We start from the raw sequence: 11,830 nt of genomic DNA, 5'->3' as shown, positions 1-11,830 counted from the left end.
ACAAATAATTGTGTAACGTGATGAGGAGCCAGGAATCACAGAAAATCAGAATCAGCATTAGGCTTCAATCAGTTTTAATCTTGAATGAGTTTCCGCTATCACGTTTCACAACGACATTTTATTATTTTTTTTTTTTTATATTATATATACAATACTCGACACTCGGCAGTATATTAATGTCCGCAAAAAATAACGGACGCAAATTAAATCCATGATTCTAATCATTACAAATGTATTTCTGATAGTTTTCTTTAAATTAATTCTTTTCTCTGTTGAACTCCGCAACTGAACGAGTCGGTTTTGTTAAATTGTGTACATTTTTATGTCACAATAGAACACCAATTACAATTGGATGAAATTCAATAGTGATTACATATTATTTTAGTTGTTTATATATTTTATAAAAAATACTATATTACATCGAGTTGCACATTTATACTCGTCCTTCGAATCACGAACGCCTTTCTCACACTCATGCTCACATCCACATCACATTTATATTATGCAATAGGGATAGTCACGTCATTTCATGCAGAGTAAATGAGGGAGTTGAGAGGAAATGTTTAAAGACAAGAGAAAGGGGACAATGTTTGTTATGTGTCCTCGGATGAATAATAAAAGGAGTGCCATATTTACATAAACGAAAGGGTATGATTGAGGAGGGTAGTGTTCGACCAAACATTCATATTCATATTTTATTTTTTTCAATATCTTATATTTTTTTTTTCTGAATGAATTTTTTTTTTAGGAAAAAAGAATAGCTGCTAATTTTTACAAAGAAAAAATGTTTCATTGTTTCATATTATCTTTGTTAAGATGAATAATTTGTTCGAACGTGATGACAGTATTCTTCTCAAGCACACAATTGATAGTGGAACCGTAATCATAAGCACAGGTACACATGAACATAACTATGTACATGGGTTGAAAACATGTGTGAATACTAACGGTATTTAGTTAAAGTTCAGTAACGTGACCGAAAGATAAACATACGCAATATCGGTGTATCATAAGTGTCGATGTCAATGACGGAGATAATAACAGTATCTTCAGACCAGAGCCGGACAAACTTTGACTTTTGGGAGCACCTCTGTATGACTAGCATAGCTTTTCACCTACCTGAGGAGCTAAAAGATCCTAGTTTGCCCGGTTCTGTTCTAGACAACAGAAGAAAAAATAATACAATTATTTAACAGCGCATCATCTCTCCTCTTCTCTGTCTTATTGTTGATCACGTTTTAGCATATCTTGATCTTCATTAATGCGCAGGTAGGTCCCTCATGAAAATAATAGAAAAAACTCCTTCATCCTCTTGAAGTCCAGCCGTTGATATTGATGAAGAGAATCTTTCAGGTGGATCGTTTGTAATAGTAAAAAAAAAATGCAGTTCGGACATGGATCCATCGTCAATTTTTATCCATTCGCCACCATAATTTGATGACATTTAATTCTAGACTTCCTCGAGTGAATAAAAAAAACTTTATAAGAAAAATTGATTCACTCATGTCCTTTTTTTCTGATCACTGATGAGATCGTTTTGTTTATTAAACGTATTGCGAAAAAACCACATGGAAGCTCTTTACGCTGTATCTTCTACGGTTGGTAGCCAGAATGCCATGTTAGTGCATGCTGACGCGAGCATCATGTATTTTGGATTAAACTGAATGCATTGAACAGGAGCTGGATGATCACCATTCAGTACACAAACCTTATAACCAGTGTCAGCATTCCAAACGTGGACTCTTCCATCAGTAGATCCACTAAAAACAAACTGTGAGTCTGGACTAAAGCTAGCTTCAATGGAAATGCCCTTATTATTGAGATAACCAGCAAATGTTTGAAGTGGAGTTCCATGAAAAGCATCTATTAAACGTATTATACTTCCATTAGTTGATATTAAAATAGTTTTACCATCACGGCTAAATTTTAAACCTGTCCAATCACACTCTTTTTCTTGCGATAACTTGAATGTAACAAAAGGACCTTTGTCAAAGCTACGAAGGTCATAGAGTTTGATACATTCAGAATTAACACCAGCAGCGAAAATAAGCCCTTCTGGATCATAAGCTGCAACTGGTCTGCCAGAGACATTCATTACACCATGACAGTTTGGTGATCTCAAGTCCCATAGTCGGAGTGTTTTGTCGAGAGAACCAGAGAGAAAGGTATCCTCGACAGGGCTAATACACAGAGACACGACTTTCTTAGTGTGACCAGGGAAATATCTGATGTATTTATTGTCATGTAGACTGAGGTAGCGTATTGTGTCATCAATCTTCGTACTACTGTGAATTGCAGTATTTTTAGCATGGGTAAAGTGAATTAAGTCAACACCATATTTTTTCGAATTAACTGTTCTCATTTGAGTGCCTTTCTCGCAATCATAGATGACTATTTGATCGTCCTCAGAGCATGAGATTAAAGTGTCACCGCTTTGTGAAAAATCGATGCTGTTTATACGGTCAGAGTTTTCACGGAAGACCTTGGCCACTTTGAAGCTCCGTACCACGTGGTCGACAAGCTTCATGGCTGATTATTTACAACTTTTTCACTGATTTTAAAAACAATAACAATAACAACTAATAAATAATTTCCAAACGTCGTTGTCGCAGCCACCGACGCCGCGATTGTCCTTCCTCGTTAGTTTCCTCTCCCTCTCTTACTTGCTTTCTTCCTCTTCCGTTTCTCTCTATTCTTTTCAAGATTGGTTTTCTCCAGAGGATTGAATTGTTGTTGTGTTACAGATTATTACGACATCCGGGGTAAAGTCGTCGGTAAAGGCCGACGACCTTGATGAAAGGATTATCAACAAATAAAGTTTGATGGTGGTCGAGGGTTGAACGAAAAAATCCCGGGCAAATGATCACACAGTCGTTGTTCAAGGGAACGCCGGTAATCTTTCGATCTATTAACGTCAATTTAAGCCACGACCACTTATTGGTCAACGGCCACCGAATTGACGCGTCGATTATCAAATTTAGCTACGACAATTGACTGATTACTCACGACAAACAGATCCTCTCTTAACGAAAAATGAATACCTTCTGAAGAAAAAAACCATCGAATAACCATGCACGATGGTAGTCACTAATCCTTATAACAATAGTACCAACTGTTATTCTTGTGGCATTTGTGAGGTTGCTTCCACGTCGTCGCGCGCCATTTTTTTACTCTCACGTTGCTCTAGTCGATTATTTAAAATCACTTTGGCGGTAAAAATTTGTTTATTCAAGAACATTACGTAAATTCAACTCATGATCAATAAATTTCAACAATTTTTTTAATGTAGTGAATTGCAACGCAATGTAAAAATTGCGCTACTTTTGTTTATTTATTAAATTCATTTACAGTGTTACATATTTTGAGTTGAATATGCCTTTTTTTATTTTTGACATACTGTAAAAGGCGCTCGATGGCAAAAACAGTTCGTTGTAAGCAAATATTAATGCTTCATTCAATACAAACTCTCCTAATTACACATACTCTTTGTCATTAAAAATTATAAATTTTTATATTAAGCGCTAGTCCATAGTATTTGAGCTTTATATATTATTGTTTATTTAAATTCTGTTTTATTTTATATCAGTTTTATATTTTTTTCAGTTTGACGATTTTTCTACATAAAATATAATTAACAAGCTAAACAAATAAAATTAGCAATAGAAATTCCATTTGAAAATTTTTATAACAATCTGTTTTGTCGCACATATATTTCTCTTATTATAAATAAAGCGAATTGGCGACATAAAATTTACATACAAAACTTTTGCTTTATACTTCATAGTAAAAAAATAATCCAAAGTTTTATTTTGTAAAATTGTCTGATAAAACATGCATGTCAGCGATAACATTTTTTAGAAGATAATTTAGAAGTAAAATAGTACTTTTATATATATATATATATATATACAAATACAAATACTTTTATAGCATCATATACTAAATTATAATTATAATAAATACTCAATAATTATTTAATAAATTACTTAATTATTTAAGCATACAGTCCATCAATGATTACTTTTCGGAGTAATTCATAATTTTTACAACGTTGCGATACTTTAGAGGTTTCTGCAATTTTTTTTACATAATTCTAATCACATTCTGTTTTATATCTACTTTAGACTCTCATATACTTTTTTTTTTATAAATAATTCTTCAAATCTCTTACTTTTATTTTCAGTAACAACAATAACGCCATCGATAACGAGATAGAGATACTTAAAATAAAATTTATTCCCCATTTTTAATACGAATTACGAGGCAATTTTGAATAAATTACACCGAAAAAAGTTTATATATTACACTATGTCTTTGGATTTTCTTCTGTATAAGTTATTGTAATAAATTCATCACACTTGCAGTAATTATTACATCAATTGAGTATTTCACGCCGATAGAATTATTATAAGTAATATACAAATGTGTTCAAATCACTGAGGTACATGTTATTCAGTAGGGACGGCGTGATTATTTATATATTTTTAAAATTTTTCATTTAAGTTAAATTTGATTTCGGTATACTTTATTACAAAAGCCGCATCAAATTTTGTTTATAAACAAAGTGTCGCACAATAGGCTCATTATTGGTCCCTGAACCCAAAAATTGTACTTATTATTAAATGCGCAGCATATTTAAGCATTTTGGTTTTTTGTGACAATTGTTATTGTGCTATAAAAAGTATATAAAGTGCAGCGCATATTTTTGTGCAATAGTTTTGTGTTATATCACCAGTTTAAATACATAAAATTGTAAAAATAATATTGCAGGCTAATCTGCAGCGGTTCAGGGAATACTTTCGGTATCATTTTAAATATTATTTCAAAATACCATTGAAAACGATTTATTATCAGCGTATTGTGCGACGTTTTTTGTTGATAAAAAAGAAAAATATATCTACATCATCTGTATTTTCTTACATTAAATAATTATTATTGTATCGTGTATATACTGTAGGCTGAGAAAAAGATTTTTTCTAAAATTTATAACAAATAATATTCTCTCTCAGATTTTATAAGTCATTTTTTTCATATCATATTATTATATTGCAGTATTCTTTAACTCTAAAAAACTTCTAAGGCCGCGACTAATATCGTGATTTATATTTGGTAAAATATACATTATCAGCGTGATTCGTCGCATAATTTAAATTATATAAATAAATCTTTCAGAGATAAACAAAAAGAAACAAATTGTTTCAAGTGTATAAAGTGTAAATTACAAGATATCTCAATATTAAAAAAATATTATCAATGTGTAAAGAGTAAAAGCACATTTCGGCATGGCGATAATATTCAATTGCAACCTTTTTATATTTGTTTACAAAGCAATCTAGGAGTGCATATATTTTACATGCAACCTAGAACAATAGATAATAAATATCTTATGTGCTATTATTTAAATCACAAATATATTGTTGTCATGTAAAGGGAACCGGCCCTATTAATGTCTTCATTTTTTGAACTTTATCGAATGTATATGCAGTTAAATACCACAATAACAATAGGAACATCCATATTAATTTTCAAGATCTTTTTTGAGCCCATTTAAAATCATCAGCACGAGGTTTATACCCTGTCAAATTTTCTATTATCGTTTCTAAAATATACCAAAACCTTAGTTTCTCGAGGGGCCAATTTAACCAACCCGTAGTAATACAAAAGTACGTTTCGTGTGGAGCAACATGATGAACTCGATGATGTCTTCTAGGAAGTATTATTCTATGTTCTTGAAGCCACACCACCCAACTGGGGAGTCCGAAGTATGTGTGAGACCACTTATGAATCTGTAAATGATTCATGAGTTCATAGAAAATCTTTTCTAAGAAATTACTAGACAAATAATTCAGTAAATATTTGACATTCTCTACAATGACTTTTCAATGACTTAATAACTTTCTTCAATAATAGAAAATATTTGATAATTTGATAATCGTGTAATTATAAACAATTTCTTTCAATTAATAAGCTATTCAATCACACAATAGTTTATTTTTGAAAAAATACAAGACTCTTTGTCTTATGATCAATTATTTACCTGGTTAGTCATAGCTACAAAAATTGCAAGCTGCCACCAGAAACAACTCCAGAGAAATCTTCGCTGAATAATAGATTCAGGCAGGGTTAAAAAATCCCACGTGAGTTTACACAGCGCTGGAATAGTAACCATGAAATTATCGCCGTTCGTTTCGATAAAATCATGCCTAGTTATGCTTGTTGGATCTATGTGATGCTCACGAAATGGCCTCAAAAAATTCTAAAATAATAACACAATAGACTTTTAATAAAAGTCAATCAATGTCACTAATTAGATTATCATACTTTTCCAAGAATAGGTAATTCTACTGATCCCCATGTATCAGCCGCCCAATGAACTAATCCCGAGATAAAGTCTGCTGTAACGATTCCACAAAGTGCAGCGATGAGCATCGAGCTTAAATTCTCTAATCTCAAACGAATGACAATGAAAAATGAATTGACTGCCATTAGTGTGATACAGATACCCACACAAATACATTCTTGCGTTCTTTTTCCTAAAAAAAAAATTTTATTCATTATATTCAATACTTCTAAATTTTCCAAATCAGTTAGTTTGAAATAAAAAATACATGAGAATATAAATGCAGTTAAATTGAAATTAAAAATCAAGGTTTTTTGTTTCGAAACCGAGTTGCTTGAAGTATATAATTTAAATTATCTACAATCATTTTTTATTTATGTAACTTTTTTCAGCTATTTTTCTAATTAAATTATATTTCTTTTAATAACAAACATAATTACCTGTACTGTAAAGATTTGCTAGTTCTCTAGCTCCTTTGTGATTTGGACCCCATCTGGGTAAAGATCGGTCCTCGTGCAATGAAGGAACAACTGAATTAGCATTAGGATCATCTTCTAACATTGAATTTTCATAAATTTGTTGATCTGTTTTAACCGGAGCTAAAAAAGTAGTAGCCATAGAACAAGCAGTAGATGCTGCTTTTTCTAAACTGGTATTTTCCATCGTTGTACGTTAATTTTTGTTGTAGTAAATAATAAATGAGTATTATATCATAATTATTTAAAACTTATGGATCATATCCTTAGGCACATTACATGCCTTATCACTATTGTGGTATTTAGAGTAAAGCTTTTGTAAGTTGATAAGAATATCTATTTTTATTATCAAATAATAAATCTAGAAAAATCTTCTTCGTCATGGATTTTGAAGAATCGGTGAAGCTTATTAAGTCGGTTTTTAGGTGCAGTGACCGACTGAAAATATCGGTACCGCATTGAGAAAATCATTTAAAGGAACAATGACCTTTGTATCGGTTGTGAACAATTGTATGATAAAGGTCGTTGTCACGAGAACTGAATCATTAATTTTTCACTCACAATTAAATTCATTTTACCGCACGTTTATTTTTTTTTTATTTGTTTCGTGTAAATTCTTGAGTTATTTCAATGCTTCACTTCTCGCCAAATCATCACAGAGCCTGCAAAAAAATAAACAGTCTTATCAAATGACACTGCAGGTATATTAAATTTAAAATACTGTAATTATGAAGTAGTAGAGTATAATTAATTTCATGCAGACTATAATTTGACAATGATCATTGATAAGTAATTAAAATTGGAATGCAATATAAAATAAATTGATTAATGTCACTACTCGACTGTTACCGCAATGAAAGCTAGGAAACAATAAAAAAAATAACAACACATCTGCGCGCTCTTACTCGTCAGAATAATGACGACTGTGATGATTCGAGTGAAGCAATATACTAACATATATCACACCATACATTTAAGATCTGCAGTCAACGACGATTCTATGCGCACTCGCAACCAATTAACCGTTCAAAGGCATGACACATAAGGAAATAACTTTTAGTAAACCAAGATAAAATTAACAAGTGAATCTCACCATTAATTCACACTTTAATGAATTAAAATGTTACTGATTTGAACACATGATAAATTATTCATGACGACTAATAACAATTAACCAAATCGAATCACGAAATTCTCGCGTGTCGTTGTGTAGAATTGTGTTGAAATAAAAATGATGCTATAACCGGCCTCGCCTTGTCTCGAGTTCAGCTTTCATTAGCTCTCGTGCTCTTTATAGTATTGGTAACGTAACTGTCTTCATCTTTTTTTAAATTCCTTATGGTTGTCTTGGATCTGTGATTGTTTTACTTTTTGAGTATTTGAATGATTCACAGTTAGTAAGTCTTATTTAGCTTTTCTATTTTTCACTTTTCCTTATTTTCTATTTTCTTCGTGTCTTCCTCGTGCTATCTCTTTTTATCACAACATCTGTCTTTTTACATCAGAGCTCCTCACTGTCTCCTTCTTTCTCTCGTACTGGCCGTGTGTCCCGGCACCTTAGCCGACATCCAGTCCATGAGTTTTTAGATACACACGATTGACGCTGCCTGACGACGACGCCCTGCGCCGCGACGCTCGCAGCGCCTTCTTATGGCGCGATATTTTTGCTTTTTAAGATATAAATCTTGTCTACATGTATATGCTGCAACAAAAAAGCTTTATGAATAAAAAAATCCAAATTTATTGTTGAAAGAACAAGTTGATCATACCTTTGACAAATTTTGGACACTTTATCACTCATCTAGAAACTTTCTAAGTTTAGCGACAATATATTTAAAGTTCATTTGTATCACTAGCAACGAGACACTTGTGGAGTTTCTTTATCATATCATGGAGAGCGTTGAACTCAAATAAAGCAGCTCGAATTCATCTAGCTGCCACTAGTTCAAACTGGCCAATGTCAAGAGAATTGTCGACCACGGTGAAGTTGAAAGAAATTACCACCAAATCTACCTAGAACATGTGTAATTTTTTATATCGATTTCGTACTTTTTCTTGGTATCGTACATTGATCGAATTTGAATAACTCATGATGATTGTGTGAATGAACATGTGTTTTTAAAAAATTTGTAAAGCTTTACATTATTGTTTTTACATCATACAGAAGCTTCTATAATTGTCCTTGTATAAAGCTCAAAGTCAATAGAATAATTGTTGGATTACCTTTTACTCAAGAAGTTCAAGTAATCAACGCTCATGATTCTTAACTGCTTCTTCCTTTTCGTTTTTACAGGATAAGATGTTTTGTTTAATCCGCTATAATTGAAATAATTTACGCCTGCACATAAAAAGAATAAAAATGAATAAAAAATATGATTGTTAAATTTGATTTATATTGTAAAATAAGTCAAAATGACTTCCAATGAAAAAATAATTTTTATATTAATCATGCTGATCTCTATCTTTAACTATTAACCAACATGCTCTGATGTAAATCAACCGTTGTTTATTCTAATTCATTCCTATCAAACACGTCATTGATAAATACAATTTCTTTCAACAGAAATTTTTCTTTTTTTAGCATTGAATTATATTAATATTGAAGAAAAATTATCTCTCCCTTGGGGATAAAAAATCGCAAGGGGATTCTTCCTAAATCTCGTAACTACAAAAATCCATTATCCATTTGTCAAACTCCTGTCTGCAGAATAAATGATCAACTCTTAAGGGATATTTTATCATGTGAAAATTGAGCTTTTGAATGACTCTTTGAAATGTGTGAACATGACTGATTCTTTTTGGGTTTGGTTTTTCGAATTCAATATTATATGGTTGATGGAGCAAAAAAAGTAAAAATATTTTATTAAAGTACACCAATATGTTCACGTCATCCTCGTAAATTTTTTCTGCTCCCTTGACAATTCTACCATTTTCCTAGAATCGCGTGCAAACTTGACTTCTTACGGTCATGTATTTTTCTCAGCATTGCTCAATTATACTAGTAATAAAAAAAATATACATCGATGTAGGTGTAGTTGCGTAAAATAGCAGAAAGAGAGCACCCTTTTCCTCAACCTGTACTGGTAAAATAACGCGTATGACTTGTATACGTTAACGTGATATTAGTGGATCGATTGTCACGCTAGACTGAAAGATATCGATCGTTGAGTGCAAAGACCAAGGTTCTTTGTCAAAAGTTAATGTTTTGTAAATAATTTAATCAACTAAATTATGAAAACCTTCTGCATATGTGTGTTTAAAAGCAATGAAAATTTTTGAAATATTAACCATAATGGGAGGAAGTAATTAAATGATTTAAATTAATAAAACTAAAAATTATATTACTATTTTTATCCTAATTTCTATTCGATTATTCAACCCTCAACCACTTTCCCTTCAAGCTATTTATTATCAAGGCAAAACCTTTTTTATCCATTTTAAGAGATTACCGTTTAGGTATTCGTGAACGACATAGTTTCGTGTCTAATAAATATTATTAATATTACGTATCAAAAATTAATAAAAATGAGCATTCATTGTTTAATATGAAAAAAAGCTTTGTCAGAGCTTATTAATAAAATTATAATAGATCTGTATCAGTTTGTTTATTTATGATGAATGCCTAAAGTCATATGAATTTTCACTACACGAGTTGTATTTATATGCTTCTGAAACGAATCTTTGCGTATCAAATTCTAAAAGTAGTTTCATTCATTCCACGATGATATATATTTGACGTAGTCGACTCCGCTACATATGTAATTATTATGCACGCAGAAGAAATACTCGTCATTCCGGTTCGTTTGGCAGAGTTTCAACCTTACTCATCGTCATCGACTCGGAAAATAATTCTACTTTTCTATATGATTGTAATCATATCAATCAATATAAAAATTATAACCATTGAGTGATGACAATGAAGCATAAGTTTGTCACGCTAAATGAGTTTATTTCATGTTTCATTGTATTATATTTTTTCTCTTTCTTATGAATAATCATTAATTAATTAGTAAGATAATAAAATCATTTATATTTACCTAAGTCGAGCCAGTAAAAAACCTTGTACGGCCTGTACATTTTGTAGAGATCAATTTAACACGAAGGTCATTTCTCAATATGTTTACGTCAAGATGTTATAAGCTCAGGACTTATTAAACATTGCTTTTTTGTAGACAATGTGCTAAAGATAAGGCACAGGCGCTAGTTCTACACATTCAACTCTTGGAATCCGCGACCAATCGTTAGATAATGTCAATTTTTGGTTCAAAGATTATTTAGCTTGACTTATTGCATGTTTATAACCAATTTAATAATATATGAAATTTGTGTAAGTTACTTATTAACAGAATAAATGATTATTCTTGTTTTCTATCAATTTTACATTATATCAAATCGTTTTCCTATATTATTATAGTGTATTATCTATATATAATATAATACTTCCAATTATGATCATTATTCTGCAACAATAAAAAAAAAATTATTGAATGTCATTGATTGGTTTCTTGCATGTTCAGAAACTAACCGGTTTAATTGAGATTCTTCGTGTTGAACAATATTGAATAGGCTCGTCAATGCTCATCACTAGAAATAACATGAGTACATAGCACGAAAATTATATGGAAAGGTTCCTTCATCGATCGTCTTATTCACGTTTTCTTGCTTCGCCTTTAGTTCAAGATATATAGAACCAAATGTAATATTTATTATACATGGTTGAATATTTTTCTGTATATGTAAATATATTATTTATGAAGTTGAATGATTTATCAAAATACTGTAAACAAAAAATATTTAGAAACAACTTCTACTGAATTGATTGTGACATAAAACTGTTCTGCAGCGTCATGATAATTGACCTTAATTAGATATTATTTAACCTTATTATTTTCGATATCTGTATAGAACTTATAATCACATTCCTGTTAATTATTAATTATATCAAACAAATTATTACTTATTTACTCCAACTAGAACTAGAAAAAGCGGGAAAATGACAATGACGTTGCAGGAT

The 11,830-nt window shown here is 31.1% G+C and overlaps 2 protein-coding genes across 9 annotated transcripts; both read right to left on the bottom strand.

Annotated features, from left to right (window-relative positions):
* Positions 1 to 376: 376 nt before the first annotated feature.
* Positions 377 to 3,110, bottom strand: Wdr82 (WD repeat domain 82). Its single transcript, XM_035094685.1, has one exon. It carries the CDS (start codon positions 2,525 to 2,527, stop codon positions 1,580 to 1,582), a length of 948 nt encoding a protein of 315 aa, XP_034950576.1. The 5' UTR covers positions 2,528 to 3,110; the 3' UTR covers positions 377 to 1,579.
* Positions 3,111 to 3,275: 165 nt separating this feature from the next.
* Kua (Plasmanylethanolamine desaturase Kua) lies at positions 3,276 to 11,828 on the bottom strand. Of its 8 annotated transcripts, none has more exons than XM_035094748.1 (10): positions 11,774 to 11,828; positions 11,342 to 11,484; positions 10,854 to 11,276; positions 9,040 to 9,154; positions 8,586 to 8,829; positions 7,910 to 8,518; positions 6,781 to 7,478; positions 6,322 to 6,533; positions 6,038 to 6,256; positions 3,276 to 5,786 (listed from the first exon to the last, which is right to left on the bottom strand). In XM_035094748.1, the coding sequence occupies exons 7-10, from the start codon at positions 7,001 to 7,003 to the stop codon at positions 5,526 to 5,528; spliced, it is 915 nt and encodes a 304-aa protein (XP_034950639.1). In that variant the 5' UTR covers positions 7,004 to 7,478; positions 7,910 to 8,518; positions 8,586 to 8,829; positions 9,040 to 9,154; positions 10,854 to 11,276; positions 11,342 to 11,484; positions 11,774 to 11,828; the 3' UTR covers positions 3,276 to 5,525. The 8 variants fall into 8 exon arrangements, with proteins under 8 accessions (XP_034950639.1, XP_034950637.1, XP_034950636.1 ...); XM_035094746.1 differs by having other exon boundaries at positions 11,342 to 11,593; positions 11,676 to 11,825; XM_035094745.1 differs by having other exon boundaries at positions 11,342 to 11,825.
* Positions 11,829 to 11,830: the final 2 nt, after the last annotated feature.

The sequence above is a fragment of the Chelonus insularis genome, unplaced genomic scaffold, assembly GCF_013357705.1.
Source record: "Chelonus insularis isolate UGA/USDA-ARS -01 unplaced genomic scaffold, ASM1335770v1 scaffold_714_pilon, whole genome shotgun sequence".
NCBI lineage: Eukaryota > Metazoa > Arthropoda > Insecta > Hymenoptera > Braconidae > Chelonus > Chelonus insularis.
Note: the sequence above shows the minus strand (reverse complement) of the source record. Positions and strands in the feature narration are given on the sequence as shown.